General features: G+C 47.9%; 1 protein-coding gene across 1 annotated transcript; it reads left to right on the forward strand.

Annotated features, from left to right (window-relative positions):
- Positions 1-756: 756 nt before the first annotated feature.
- On the forward strand, positions 757-9,725 carry LOC144115475 (protein argonaute-2-like). Its single transcript, XM_077649876.1, has 4 exons — positions 757-1,746; positions 6,031-6,258; positions 7,235-7,587; positions 9,575-9,725. Exons 1-3 carry the CDS (start codon positions 781-783, stop codon positions 7,547-7,549), a joined length of 1,509 nt encoding a protein of 502 aa, XP_077506002.1. The 5' UTR covers positions 757-780; the 3' UTR covers positions 7,550-7,587; positions 9,575-9,725.
- The last annotated feature ends 6,346 nt before the right edge of the window (positions 9,726-16,071 follow it).

Genomic DNA, 16,071 nt, shown 5'->3' on the forward strand with positions numbered 1-16,071 from the left:
AACCTGTACACGCGCCGCCAGCTCAACTTCCGCGAGCGGACATTCACAGTCGACATCGAGGAAGACCAGAGAAGCCAGAAGTTTATCATCAAGATCCAGTATGCCGCCACCGTGAACCTGGATGCCCTGCATGGCGTCTTCCAAAAGCGCGTACAAACTGTGCCCCAGGAAGTCCTCCAGGCCATCGACATCGTCTTGAGGCACAGCCCCTCGATCAACCTTGCGCCGGTTGGACGCTCGTTCTTCAGACCGCCGGGACCCAACGAGCACAATGACCTCGGAGGAGGCCGGGAGGTGTGGTTTGGCTACTACGCGAGTGTTCGACCCGCCCAATGGAAGCCCATGCTTAACGTCGACATGTCAGCAACAGCATTCTACGAGTCGCTTCCACTGGTAGACTTCATGTGCAGGTTCTTCAGCGACAGCCGGCGTGTGTTGACACCCGCGGACTTACGGTCATTGCGCGACAACCAGCACGCGCGGCTGAATAGGGAGCTCAAAGGACTCCGCGTAAAAGTGACGCACCTTCCGTACCCGCGCAAGTACAAAGTGGTCAAGATCACGAGGGAAGCTGCGAAGGACATCTATTTTGAATCAGAAGGTAGTCAGATCTCCGTCGCCGACTACTTCCAGAGCCGCTACAGGCGCTTGTCGTACCCGAACTTCCCTTGCGTGCAGAGTGGCAGCCCGACGCATCCGGTCTACATTCCTCTGGAGGTGTGCGAGCTGGCCGAAGGCCAGCACTGTCGAAAGAAACTCGAGGAGAGTCAGACCGCCGAGATGATCAAGCGCACGGCCAAGCCGCCAGCCAAGCGCTTCCTGGAGATTCGTCAGTCTGTGCGCGACATGGTCAGCACCTCGGACAAGTACCTGCGAGAGTTCGGCGTCAAGATCAACCCCGAACCCACTCAGGTTGTTGGCAGAATTCTCGACCCGCCGTCTTTGGTTTTTGAGAACAACAGCATGTGCAAGCCGCGCGACGGTACGTGGGATCTCCGAGGGCAGCGCTTCTACAAGGCGATGTCGATGACACAGTGGATTGTTCTCAACGTGAGCCGCTTCGCGCAGAAGGACTGCCTGGACAACTTCATCAAGATGCTGATCCGCATCGGCCAAGAACTGGGCATGCGCATTGCGCAGCCGCTTGCTGTCATCACGTTCGACACAAACCGCAAGCCCATGCGGACCGTTCTCACGGAGCAGCGCAAGCAGCGCCCGCAGTTGGAGATGGTTGTGGCTGTGATCACAAAAGCCACGAACTACGCTGAGATCAAGCAGGTGGCAGAGACTGAGCTCTCCCTGCGCACACAATGCATCTTGGACAACAACGTGGTCCAAAAGTGTAACGCAGCGCTCATCCAAAACCTGTGCCAAAAGATCAACGCCAAGATGGGCGGCATCAACAATAGTCTCCTGATCCAGGAGAAGCCGAAGCTATTACATAGGCCCGTGATCGTCATCGGAGCAGACGTGTCGCACCCATCGCCTGGGGACAAGATCAGGCCATCCATCGCCGCGTGCGTCGGAAGCCTAGACTCTGTACCGTCCAAGTTTCACGCCACCATTCGGGTACAGATTGAAGACTCCAAGGCTAAGGCGCGTGTGGAAATTATCAAGGACCTGAAGGACATGATCAAGGAATTGCTACTGGTTTTCTACCGCACCACCGGGCACAAGCCCCTGCGGATCGTCTTCTACAGGGACGGAGTGAGCGAGGGGCAGTTCTTGGAAGTCCGTAACCATGAGGTAAGCAACTGCGCCTACTACAATACTGTGTCCACTAAACTCTCATCTTGTTAAGACAGCTATACCGCATTCAATGCCGCTAGCGTCATTGGATAACCTTTTGTCTTATGACAAGCGGACTTCCTGTGCATATACGTAACGGCACCGAATAGATCTCCACAGCGCTACAATTTCAGGACATTCGGGACATTCATTTCTGGAGACGTCTTCTCGGTGTTAGTTGACGTCAGCTTGATCGTTTCTCTTCAAAAGGTGGTAAACATCCAAGACTGAGGCTTGTGGTTTGGTTTTGTGCTTGCCCGCTCCGTGTCTCACCCCTTTTACGCACGGGCGATATTAACGGCTGTGCAGTTTACCGTCCGTTGAACTGAACGACAGTTAGAGGTGCTATACCAGTTTCACAAGGTCATGTTTAATGTCATTAATTACTTAGTGATCAAGTTTTAACGCCATCGGAACAGTGTCACGTGCTCGTATTTAATGGCATTAGACAGACTAACTGCTGTTTGCGACCTACTGAGTTCACCAGAACTCATTCGCCACAGCAGTGCATACTCTTGTCCCCATTCCGCATGCAGAAAGATATGCAACTTTTTTTGTGAAAAGTCACTATCCTGTGGATAATGGTTTATTCATAAAGAGCAGCATTTTTACCAGCAATTCTGAAGCACTGTTAGCCTGTGAGCTGGCACGCCAGTTCGACTTTTACGACTAGTCAAGCAAGAACAGTGGCATTTTCTACAAATTTATTTTTATATTATATTTGAATGACATTGCTGAGGTTCTGACTCATTGAAACTGTTTATATTCAGGTGATTTTTTTAGCCCCTTGAAGGCGTTATCATCACCGTGACTTTTTAAATTTCGTTTTCTTTCTTTCTTTCTTTTTTTTATTTTTTTATGTATTTAAATACACCTCACAGGTCTCCGCAAAGCCATTGTGTAAAAATAAAAAGGGGGGGGGGTCAAATACAGAACATTGCGCAAAATATGTTACAAATAAAAAATAGTAAAAGTGCAGCAAAACACACAAAAAAACAGGTGAGTTCAGATAAGATATCGCAATTCACAAAAAGAGATAAAAGTACAAACAACTGTGTCATGGAACAAAAACTGGGGAAATGCACGAAGTCGAGTTATACAAAAGCCAAAGAAAACATATCAGGCATAAATGAGCAAAGTTGCACATCCACGGAACCAAAGAGGCAATAGGTCTCAAGCTGCTGAAAACGAAGTTGTACGAATCCGGAGTATATAAATGACGTGCTAACCGTTATCAGCGAAGTGTTTGGGTAGATGTTCGCAAAAGGTGTCATGATTAGCCTGCAGGGCGATGCAGTCCGGAAGATTCTTCCAGAGACAGATGGCACGCGGGAGTGACCAGAAGTTGAAAGCATGTGTGTTGCCATAAATGCGGCATAGCTGTAGTTATTATGTAATCTATGTTATAAGTAGGAAGGACGTTGCAGATGTGCTGGCGGTGAATCAGTGGCATGGACGTATTTGTGAAAGATAGATATAAGGGCAGTCTTGCGACGAATTTGCAACGGATGCATAGAGCGAAAGTTTGATCTTTAGTTGGGTTAGACTAGACTGATAACTGCAATTTTGCGAAATGAGACGACAAGCCCCATTGTGGACAGCTTCCAACTTCTCTCTCAGATATTTCTGATGAGGTGACCAGATGGATGAAGCGTACTCTAGCTGCGGTGTGACAGAAGTAATGTAGGCTTGTTCACACACGTGAGGGGTAGTGCATTGCAGGTTACGGTGAATGAAAACTAGTTACCGGGAAGCATTAGCGAAAGTGATGGTTATGTGTTCAGCCCAAGAAAAGTTTGGTGAAATATGGACGCCTAGATGCTTATACTGCGTAGTCCGAGCCAATGTATCGTTATTATTGTGGTATGGAAAATTCGAAGTGACTGATTTTCGGCTAAAAGTAATTATCTTACACTTAGAAATGTTTAAAGTCATTAGACACGTTTTACACCAGTCGTTTATGCAATCGAGGTCACTTTGAAGTTCAAGGTGGCCATTAGTAAATTTTATTGGTGAATAAATAATGCAGTCGTCAGCAAATATGCGCATATAAGATAAGATTGTTGCTGGCAGGTTATTAATGTAAATTAAGAATAGTAATGGACCGAGGAGGCTTCCTAGTGCCGCGCCCGATGTAACATCGGAAACAGGAAATTGATAATTGTTAACAGCGGTGAACTGCTGGCGATTAGAAAGAAGACTACGGACCCATGACAGAGTTAAAGAATTTAATTTGAGAGCACAAAGCTTAGATATTTGTCGGCAATGTTCTACCCGATAAAATGCTTTGGCAAAGTCCAAAAAGGTGCAAGTCATCAATTTCCGTGCGAGTGTTTGTTAGTACTTCTGAAAACCGGTACAACCTTTCCTATTTTCCAACCGGTGGAAACCTCACCTGTAGATTTTGACTGCTTAAAGATATGACGGAAGATGATGCTGGAGACAGAAATGGCATTTCTTTAGTATTTTCAGTTAATTTCATCAACCCCCAGAAGAAGAGGGTGCTAGGCTATTTATCAGGTGTACTAAGCCATAAAGTGTAATGTCAACCGGTGCCATGTACGGGTAACCAAAATCTGGTACTTACGGGATGTTAGGATTATCTTCTTGGTGAAAATATATGCGAAAAACGAATTAAAAGCTTTAGGACATTCAGCATCGAAGTAGGGGGCGCTGTGAATATCATGTATTGATATATCATTACTGACACTGTTCTGACGTATTGCTTTGAAGGGCTTGCTCTTATTGTTCCTAAGTAGCGCCGGAAGGGCTTTTGAAAAAAATATTTATTTTTTTCGACACAAAGGCCATAACAACACAGCTTTAGGTAGGTTTTATATTTACCCCGCGTGCAGGGCGAACATTCGTGCTATGCATTTTTGTACAACAGTTTTTTCTTATTTCTCATTTGTCGATGCTTTCTTCTAAAGCAAAGCTTAGATTTATGATTTGATAGCGTGACAAGCGGGACACGTTTGGCTACATGTTAGGCGAGCTTGTCTCTAAATTGAACCCGCGGTTATCTAATACGACCTATATTGTAATGAGGGCGTCAGAATATTATCAGAAAACATTTGAATTTCGATCGTCATTGATTGGATTGTAATCTCCTCTGTTATAGTTGCGAATCTGTAATATCAATAAATCTGCCAATAAATTGTAATGTCGTTAAATCTGGACGTGTAGCGCCAGCTCCGAAAATAATGGCATAGGCAAACTTAAGGCTACAAACATCTGCGGTTATTTCTAGTGCGCATGTGGCACGGGTAATAAAAGGCAGCGCCACCTGCAGTTGAGGTCTCAGCTCAGTAGGGGGTCGCAGTTAGACCAGTCTACTGACCCGCTGCATCGGCCGAGTGCTATCCTGGCTCATATAAGTCTCACTCTACAACTTCCATTAAAGTCGGATACAACTCAAGAACCAAGCGTCTTTTCCCCCTGAAAGGACTCTCTTGCAGCCAATGGCGTAGACCATTTCTCATGAGCCTCCTAAGGTAACCATGTAGGAAGTCGCAAAAGGAAGGGGTTAGTCTCCCCCCTCACAGGAGAGACTATTGTCATTGTCACCGCGCTCGCTGCATTGTCCACCTTGCAGGTTCGTGAAAACCAGCCGACGCCATTTACTGGATGGGGGTCCTTTTACGGGGAGAAGCGGCTTCATTATTGAGTTGTATCATTGGAATTAGTTTAGCCACAAAAAAAAATGCCACGAAGTGGCACCAGGAAAACAACGGCTGAGCGGTGAAGCCGGGCGTTCCTCTACTGAATTTTCTTGGCTTTGTGTGGTTGTTCACTGACGGCATACTCAAACGCCACGCTTGCACAGAAACTTTAGTTGAGTGAAGTCAAATAGTAAGTCAATGCCTAGAGTTATGTATATAAACCGATCATGTGATCCAGAATGTGGACCGCGTGAACTCAATTTAGCGGAGTGTGCGAGTAACTGCAGCTGACTGCTGTTCATTTCGGCGTTGGTTGGAAAAGCTGCACTTCCGTTGAGTTGAACAGTTGCTGAAACTGCTCGTTTAACCAGATCACAACCGATAATAGCGTTGCTAAAAAAACGCTGCTCTTCGCCATAGAGTTTTTTCCCAAACGACAATTATATAAGATAGGACAGCAGAGTTCGTGTAGGTCCAAAGCGTTTTGTTTACATTCTGTACCAAGTATATATCGTGATTCGTCGAATGGCCTTTAAACCCTGACCAAGTTTTTCTTTGTTTCCGCTCTCGAATCTCTCAGGTGAGCGCCATCCGGCTGGCGTGTGCGGAAATGTGTCCCACCGAGACCTACGAGCCACCGCTGACGTTCATCGTGGTCCAGAAGCGACACCATACGAGGTTCATGCCTGCCAACGACCGCGACGGCGTGGGCAAGTTCCGCAACGTCCCACCAGGCACGACCGTAGACTCGGTGGTCACGCACCCGCTGGACTTCGACTTCTTCCTCTGCAGCCACTTCGGCATCCAGGTAGGCGACCTCTTCTCCGCCCTTGTTGCTATTGTCAGCGGGAAGAAATGGTCCGCGGTGTTTTCGTTTATCAATTTGCGGAGGAAATAGTCCGGGCGCCGGCGTCGCCACAGTCGCGTCGCGTCTTTAGTGCGCTACAAATACCAGGAGCGCCTGCGGTGGAGGCCTTCCGCAGCTTGAGGAAAGGGAAGCATGGCCTCCGAGATCACCTGCAAGCGGTACCGTGGCGGAAGCATTCCGCTTCACATCGAGGCCACCAGGAGCGCTATGAGTGACTGTAACGTCATCGTTCGACCTTGAGGAAGCGGTATCGGAAGTTGCGCACGGGGGGCCTTATGTCCAGTGCGGATTGATGCTGTCATACGGATGTGGTCATTAGTTTTTCTTTTCAGGATGGCGTCTGCTCAGACAATGAATGCATGGGGTTGGGTGAAAAGAGAAGCGCTTGATGCTCGCCTGGGCCTGCTTGCTCGTACGTTAAAGCGGGACGCGGCTTTGCAGTCTCAAGAAACGGCCAAAAAACTGATTTTTTAAATAGTCGTGTCGGCTTGTATGCCTCGTTTTTTTATGCTGTACCGAAGTCGGGACAGCGACATAGATGACGATGACCGACCAATGCGCTGATGACAGCCAGGCAGGAAATAATAGTTATTCACGGTATTTAACGGCGCGAGGGCATCTAAGGTCAAATAAAGAGAGAAACATGTTGTGCACGCAGCATTAAGAGCAAGGCGAGCACGTGCTGTGCTCATAGGCACTGCCAGTTTTTTGTATATTGCGTTTAAACACTCTCCTTCCCACGTAATGTGTGCTAATAAAATAAGTGTATTCAAACCGCACACACCATCCCACATCACATCGCACCACAAGCAGGACCACACCGCACCACCACATACCACGATGCGAAGCGACCCAGCCCGACATGGCACTCGGAATCTGGGCATGTGAATAACTTTACTCCTTTGCGCTCCCGCAGGGCACCAGCCGGCCGGCCCACTACTATATCGTGTGGGATGACTCCAACTTCAGCGCGGACGACCTGCAGAAGCTCAGCTTCTACCTGTGCCACACATACTCCCGGTGTGCAAGGAGCGTGAGCATCCCGGCCCCTGTGTACTACGCGCACCTGGCCGCCTTCCGCGCAAAACACCACATCGCCAGCAAGCTGGAGACGTCAGGCGCGGTCAGCCAGTCGTCTGAGGGCGGCGGGGACGCAGTGTTGACCACTGCCCAATACGTGGAGGCCGTCAAGGTGCTGCAGGAACTGCAGGCCTCCATGTACTTCGTGTAATGGAGGAGGTTCTCCGCTGCCCCTGCATTCCGGTTACGGTGAGCCTGGAGGAGTACCACTGACGTCATACCCAACAGTTCTGGATTCTGGAGAAAAACATTTTTGAACGGGAAAGCGTTTAAAGGCCTTTGCAGGGAGGGTGTTACATAGGGTATAGGGAGGGTATTATGAGCTCAGTGTTCCTCATATTTTGTAAGATTCTACTACAACGATCAATATATCCCCAACCTCCCGCCTGCAGGCTTGCATTTTTTGCTATTAACGTTTTTGCTACAGTCCAAAGCGTTCCTCATTGGTTTTCTATTACAGTCATAACTGCTCGATGCGAGCGATGGAAACAGTATAAAAGGAAGGTTCTTCCAGATATTGGAAGAATTGACCTTGAATATTTCAATACCAGAATCTTAGTTTCCCAAATTTCATTTTTTTTTTTGTCCAAGAATGTTGGACATGTGCGCAACACGTAGAGGACAAGATATACGTGACACGAAGTGGACATTTTCTCCAGTTCCTCTTGGCGCATAGCAACAATTTTTAATGCGTTTTGTCGGAGTGAGAGACGACTTAACTGTGAAGTGCTGCTCCGCTCACATTCAGGACTGCTGCTTCGAATTCCTCCACGAAGAAAAAAATTAGTCGGTTGTAAATTCTTTTTGTGTTACCTAAACAAGACGTTTACCACCAGACGAAATTAAAAACGTGAGAATTTTGATCCAAATTCTATGATCGAAATTTAAAGTTTTTCAGTTTGGTTCATTGTAAGCTACACGTACATCACAGAGGCGCAACTGAACAGGGACATGAACACACAGCGCCTGCCCTGTGTTGTGTGGCTTTCACGTGTTTGTTTAATTGCGCTTAGTTCATCTGTGAATCTTTTATGAGCGCACAACTAAAATTTTGCGTAAAATGTAAATGCGCCTACTATGCTTTTTTTTTGTCTTGTTCTAACAAAATGTTATTGACCACTGTCCGGCGATATTTTCTCTCTTCCTCGCTGCCTGCGTCCCGACTTGCTATACTCATATATGCTGTATGTATTGCAGGCAGAGAAGAACCTGAACTAAATTTAACCGGATTTCTGCTGCTTGAGAGCATTTCGTAGCTGCACAAAAATGCGATCCAACTTTAAAAACCGCAGCCTTCGCGACGTTCAACTGCATAGCCGTCAGCTAGTTGTCAAGCCCCGCGGGTGTCACTTTGCGATAGATAGAGGGAGAAGCCCTATAATTTAAACAAGAGATTTTAGCTCGCATGCTACACTCTAAACACAAATATAGGCCCGTATGGGAGTAAATAAGAGAGTAAGCTGTCTTCTAGCGCATAGGAAAGCTTACTCCCCTTTCTTACTCCCTTTTTACTCCTTTCTGTTTAGAGCATACTCTGCGTGGGGCAAGAAAGTCTCAAGGAGAGAAGCGCAGAAAATGTCTTTAAAGAAGTAAAAGAATAAAATAGAATAAATATGATCAAGGCATAAATGGGCAGTTAATTTGGACTCAGGTGCACGGACAAGTAACGCTACAAGATATTAAATGGTGATGCGCAGTATCTCCCACGAAGGGGCTGACAGTGTTCACTGCATGAATAGTGCATAATGGTGAGAGTTCAATTCATAGCGGTGATTTGTTTGCTATTTGCCTATTTAGATGACATTGGCCTTTTCGAGCGGAAGCATGGATCTCGGAGTCCGTTCTGTGAGATTGCTGTATGTGCCACTTGTCACTGTTTTGCAGCATTCTCTATAGACACCAATGTGATGAACATAGAGATCAAAAACCGTTCTTTGCGATCAGAAACAATGGCAAACAATCAGAGACGATGAAAAAAGGTGTTTATTTTCTTGGAAGAAATGCATGATCAGTATATTTCAGTTGTAGTTCCTCGAGCCTGGTGTGAGCAACTACTAATCGGTGGTTTTCTTTGTTAGAGGTTCGGGCTTGCTTTGATTCAAATTCGACGGAACAATTTCGAGGTTAGCGTGAGTCAGCCACGCCGCCACTAATTGCACCTTTTATTTTCTTGCAGGCTCGCAAGGCGAAGGATTTCCTTGGTTTTGTTGTTTCATGGGCTGTCCGAAGAGTGCGGGTGCCAACATTCTTGTTTGTTGTTTCTGTGCCTTGAAATTTATAACTTGCAATAAAAAAAAATTGGACAATAAAGTTGGCCGTTACATGAGGTTTCCTTGCTTTGCAGTCACTGGCGCTTGCATTGGCCATGCGTTGGCCGAAGCCAGTCTGTTCTGCTACAACACATGCTAAAAAAGTGATCGGGTTTCGAGACGTAGCTAAACTGAGTAGACGTGTGAAAGCATGTGTTTAGCTTGGTTGGCTCATGGTTTTGCTCTCCTGGATGGGTTGGTTTTTGGCCTCGGACGCCGAGGCGTGCGGACGTGTATTGCGTAATTTTTCGATGTTCCTGGCGGATTTATGCTTGTGCTCAAGCCAACTTCGATTGGAATCATCAGCGGAAGTCGCCAGGATCACCTGGATTCCGAAATTGCGGCAAGTGGATCTAATTTGCGGCTATTTTCGATTTCGACGCGTCGTCCCAGCGGCTGCGTTCGACCTAGCGTCGACTCCGACCACTGCCCGCCGGCCAAGCGTCGGTGCGCCTCGCCGCCGACCCCTGGGGCTTAGCATGGCCGGATATTTTCGGCGAAAATGCAGGTTGTTGTTCAAGGGGAGGATATTTCTCCCGAAGAATTTTCCGAAAAGGTCGGTTGGTTCACGATCAACACAAACCAGCAACGCGGCAGCCAAGATGGCGGCCGCGAGGGAGAAGGCCAAGGTGTCGGCTCGGACCGAGGAAGGAGACAAGATGGCGGCCACGTGAGCACCGAATCAATCAAGATGGCAGGGAGGAAGTTGGCGCTGCGCTCTTATGGAGGAAAAACGCTAAGGCGCCCGTGTGCTGTGCGATGTCAGTGCACGTTAAAGATCCCCAGGTGGTCGAAATTATTCCGGAGCTCTCCACTACGGCACCTATTCCTTTCTTCTTTCACTCCCTCCTTTATTCCTTCCCTTACGGCGCGGTTCAGGTGTCCAACGATAAATGAGACAGATACTGCGCCGTTTCCTTTCCCCTAAAAAACAATTATTATTATTACTCCGTGGCGTCACAGCAACCACGCCTACCTACTGGCCTGCATAAGGTGATAATCAGACCGAGCGGAGGATTGAAAGCTCTATCTTTGGGTGGAGACGTGAAGCTTATGAGATTGTGCGAGCCGCTGCGGGCGTGAATCTGAAGGAGGCTAAGGAAGACTTTATTCAACTTAACACCAAGCAAAACACCATTTTGTTGGGCACCATGAGTGAAGAAAGAATGCAGCTGTACCTGAAGATAAAAACACTTCAGGTTGATCAGAAAAAGTACGACGTAAACGCCTACCTGTCATCCCCCGAGGGTATTGGCAAAGGAGTTATTCATGGGATTCCGGTGGAACAAACGCAAGCACAAATTCTGGACACCTGGATTGTTCAAGGAACCCCAAAATCAGAGGGATCAGAAGAATAGGGAAGACATCGACCTCAGTTCTGTTACTCTTCGTCGATGAGAATGTGCCGTTTTGGATTTATTATAGAGGCGGGCTCCTCAAGTGCTTCCTCCACAAAAAGAAGTTTGAAGTGTGCAACGCATGCGGATCGACACCTTGGGCACCGCTCTGATGTGTGTCCGGACCCGGACAACGTCAAGTGTCGTGGCTGCGGTACGGTGAAGCCACCGGATGGACACTTGTTCGATCCCAAATGTGCTGTTTGTGGAAATAGACATGAACTGGGAAACAAGAAGTGTCGCGAGATCTACCGAACTCCGTACGTCGTCAAGAAACGCCAGCGGGAGCGGAAGCTCCAGGAAGAGGAGGCGAAGAAAACACCCCCGCCTGGGCGGAAACTCAAGGAGCCGGGAGGGCTTCCGGAGCCGATCCGACTCCTTCCCTCGCCTCGATCTCCCGGGCCGTTCCAGCTCCAAGGGCTGCTCCAGCTCCGGGGTCGCTCTGTCTCCAGAGGCCACTCCGGCTCCAGGGCAAGATCATCGTCAAGGCCGAGGACTGAAGCCAACAGGCAAAGGGAGGTGAGCTGGGTAGATAAGGTCTCCCCAAAAAATACGGAGTCCGAGGAACTAGCCAAGTTGAGAATCATGGTAGAGAAACTCACTAAAAGAGTAGATGACCTCGAAAAGGAAAACGCTATGCTAAAAAGGGAGAAGAAAGTAGCTAACGCAGTCAAAACAGCTAACACGATTAAAACCCACTCAACCGATGAAAGCACTGTGGAGATGCAGGTAGATGATACCCGCTCCCCACCTCTGAAAAGGAAACTAGGCGCGAACGCGTCGCAAGAGCCCACAATGGCAGATCCATGCAAGAAAATGGACGACTTCCAGGCGAGCTGGGAAGCAGAGCTCGCAGCAGTCTTCCAAGCCATCCAGGCGCTATCGGAAGAAAGCCAGAAACACAGGGCCGAGTTGCTGAGCAATAATAATTGGCAGAGGGAAACAGAGCAGAAGGTACATGGTGGATCACAGACGGCTGCGACCCTAATACCATCGGGTGACAATCCACAATCCAATCATGGCCAGTCACAATAAACACTCGATTTGGCAGTGGAATTTCCGCGGGCACCGTCGCAAAAGGGCGGTCCTGCAGCAGCTCCTTCTTGGCAAAGACAATCCAGACGTAATCGCTTTACAAGAAACTGCGGGGATGGCAAAATTATCGGGCTACATATCATTTAGTACAGATGATGGAAGATCCGGGGTAACCACCCTGGTCAGGAGAAACTTAGCAGTCGTTAAGCATGACACGGAGGTTATCAACGTAGACCATGTCCTTGTTGAACTTATTCCAGCAAAAAAGAAAGAAGGCAGCCTTTTTGTTCTTAATATCTATAGCAGCCCGAAACAGAGGAAGGCCCGATTTGGACCTCTTCTCCAAAAAACTCTGCGTATTGCCAAAAGGCAAGCTTTGGTAGTGGTGGGTGACTAACGCCCAACACGCTGCCTGGGGTACACAAAGAAAGAGTTAAGGGAAGGGAACTCTGGCTGGATGCACAGCAAGAGGGGCTCACGTACCTTAATGACCGACCCCCGAACCCCCACTAGAACGGAGAACAGTGTCAGCGTAGACACCTCACCCGACCTCACCTTCGTCAAAACAAGCGTTTGTGGGTCGGTAGGCTGGAAACGCTGATAGGTCAAAAAAATGTTACGTCACGTTTGTAACGTCATGTTCACGTATTTTTAATGGCGTCATGTCCGGTTGGGGACAGACACATTTTCTTTAGGTTTTTCTCGGAATTCCCCACGTTTCTCCAACGCGCGCGGGATAAAAAAAAAGCGCATCTTGCACGTGTGCACGTGTCTCTAGTTAAGCTAACTGCGCCGCTGATTCCGCATTGAATATTCCTGCCGAAGAGGCTCCAAGGAAGTCTGCCCTGTCTGCGTTTGATTCTGTTTATTTGTTTACTCGTTTTGGCCAGCGGCACGCGAGTACACGCATCTATAATTCTTATCTGTTCCGCGAATCCGCCACCGTCTGTTTCTGTACTACCCGCCGCTCTGCCTTGAGGGCGCCTATTCTCCCCTCCTGCTCCTCGTTTTCCTTTCTTTTTTATTTCTCTTTTTTTCTGCCCGCTCCCCGCGGCTGCTCGGTGGACAGGGGGCGACAGCGCGTTTCCCTTTTTCTCTTTATTTCTCATTCTCCTTTGAAAAACGCCCTCCTTCGAGCAAACAAACAGATCACACAAGAGACAAACAGCGAGCGACCAGACTCCTCTCTTCGACTGAGGGAAAGGAGGAGGGTGGTCAAAGGAACAGCGAAAAAAAAGGGGGGGGGGGGGGGGGAATAGAAAGCAGAGGTTAGAGACAGGGGGGGCGGAAGGGGTGAATTGTCCGCAAGGAAAATGGGGGGGGGGGGTCGCCAAGAATTAATATGGGGGAAGCTTCCTTCGGCGGAAGCGAGAGGTTCGAACACGAGGAAAGAAAATATTATAAACAAGAAAACAGCAAGAAAAGAACAAAGGAACGGAAAACAACACTGAGCGCATATGCCTCAGAGCGCGATGCGCTCCCCGCGGGTGCGGCTGTTAACAGTTAAAATGTAAGTTACGGCGGCGGTGCGCCCGGCCAAACGCACCGCAGAAACCCGATCCCGCAGCCCGGCGCCGCAAAGCGCAAATGTCTCCGCGCTGCCTCGCGTCAGAAGGGCGCCTCCGCCCCGCGTTCCGTCGCGGAGACAAAAAGAGGGCTCCTTCCTAGAAACTGAGAGAGAGAGGAGAGTAACAGATTGAAAATGGGGAACGAAGGCGCGAAATCGCCCAAGTGTCCGTTATTGTAATGGGTTACTGTCCTATATGGAGCATCGGCGCTCTACTATCTGCAAAATAGGAAAAAAGAAATAAAGGAAAATAAAATATATCAAAATATAAAAAGTTGAGGGGCAATAGGCAATATGCTTTGCTCTCAGAACTGTTTTCTCTGGTCATAAGCAAGAAAGATTGGCAGGGGGAGGAGAAGGGCGGCATGTGGAAGCAAGCACGCAAATTGGCATGACCTCAGGCGATGCAGTCGGGGTGCTGTGAATTTCAGTAGGGCTAGGACTATGATCTCTGAAGTGTGGAGGGAGTACCAGGGTTTTCATTTAAATCGGCCTGCACAGTATTAAACTGATATATAAAGTATGATTCTCGTTGCTCACGCTCACGGGTATTTTGGAAGTCGCTGTGTAGCAGCGTAACTTTTAGTTTGTGAAACTCGTGACCTTCCTGGGAAAGTTGTTTCGACAAGGGGGAGGAGAGGAAGAGATCTGGTGTTCGCGCGGTGGTTGTTGAATCTAATTCGGAAGGAATTCTCGGTTTGGCCAATGTATTGCATCTGACAATCGCCGCACTCGGGCATACCACGTTACTACTGTTACAATTCAAGTTTTCACGGGCGGAGTGTGTGCTTTGAGCTAGTGTTGTTGTCCGCATATGCTGGCAAACTTGACATTGATGCTTCCTGCAAGGTAGGCAACCAACAGGTTTTCCTTTATAGACAGTAGAGTGAACTACATAATCATGTGTGTTTTTTTTGGTAGCCTGTAGGTAACGTGTGGAACTGTTGGAAAAATTTTTGACAGTCTATCGTTTTGTTCGATTATTTTGAAATGTTTTTTTTAGAATTTTGTTGACATTAGGTGGGTTGCTTGCGAAGGTTAAGACGAGATTAGAGCGGTGTCATTTGCGGTTGCTGATGGGGTATCCCCAAACATTTCGTTACGTCTTTTTGCTTTCGCTTTCCTAATGGCATCATCAAAAATAGAGGCCGCGGATAGCATTGATCCCTCAGAACCTCCAGCATACGGTTAGAATTTTCTTTGAAGTCTTCTGGTCGTGAGCAGGTCCTTTTGAATCTGATGGCCTGGGAATATGGAATAGAACTTTTGCAGTGGCGTGGGTGGCAGCTCTTGTAATGAAGGTACTGTTGCCTATCCGTGGGCTTTCTATAGACACTGGTGATTAAGCTACCCTTCTACACTCGAACTGAGACGTCCAAGAAATTAATTTGATTGGTGGAGTAAATGTGTGTGAAACAGAGGTTTGGATGTATGTCGTTAAATGCTGAAATAAACTGGATGAATTGGTCCTCGGTTTTCGTCCATACCATGAATATGTCGTCTAGGAAGCGTTTGTAAAAAGCCGGTTTTGTTGGGTATGAGCGGATAAACTCTGATTCAATGCTATGCATATATATGTTGGCATAGTTTGACGCCATTTTCGTTCCAATAGTGGTACCACTCGTTTTGTAGGTAAAAGGAGTTGTAGAACTTTCGAAAGAGTTGAGTTTGAGGACCAGATTAGTAAGTGCAGCGATGGTACTTTGGCTAGGAGCATCAGCGCTTGTGTGTTTTCCATAGGATGCGACCAGAGCTCCGATGCCATCATCATGCGGTATGCTGGTGTACAGAGACACTACATCAAGGGTAACTAATGTGTGTGTGTGTGTGTGTGTGTGTGTGTGTGTGTGTGTGTGTGTGTGTGTGTGTGTGTGTGTGTGTGTGTGTGTGTGTGTGTGTGTGTGTGTGTGTGTGTGTGTGTGTGTGTGTGTGTGTGTGTGTGTGTGTGTGTGTGTGTGTGTGTGTGTGTGTGTGTGTGTGTGTGTGTGTGTGTGTGTGTGTGTGTGTGTGTGTGTGTGTGTGTGTGTGTGTGTGTGTGTGTGTGTGTGTGTGTGTGTGTGTGTGTGTGTGTGTGTGTGTGTGTGTGTGTGTGTGTGTGTGTGTGTGTGTGTTAGACAGATTTATTTTGAGCCGACGTTTCGGACAGAGCCTGTCCTTTCTCAAGACTGAAGTTACAGCGATCTTCCTCCCCTTCGTAAGGAGTTGGAATTAGCACACATGTCCGCCACATGAACAGAGCAACAAACAATCAGATGCTGAAAAGAAGATGGGCACAATAGAGAAATACTAGAAAAGGAAGAAAGAGAAATGAAGAGAGAGAGAAAAACGCGCTGTCTCCCCCTGTTCCCCGAGCAGTCGCGGGGAG

Source organism: Amblyomma americanum, chromosome 1, assembly GCF_052857255.1.
Source record: "Amblyomma americanum isolate KBUSLIRL-KWMA chromosome 1, ASM5285725v1, whole genome shotgun sequence".
In the NCBI taxonomy this organism is placed as follows: Eukaryota; Metazoa; Arthropoda; class Arachnida; order Ixodida; family Ixodidae; genus Amblyomma; species Amblyomma americanum.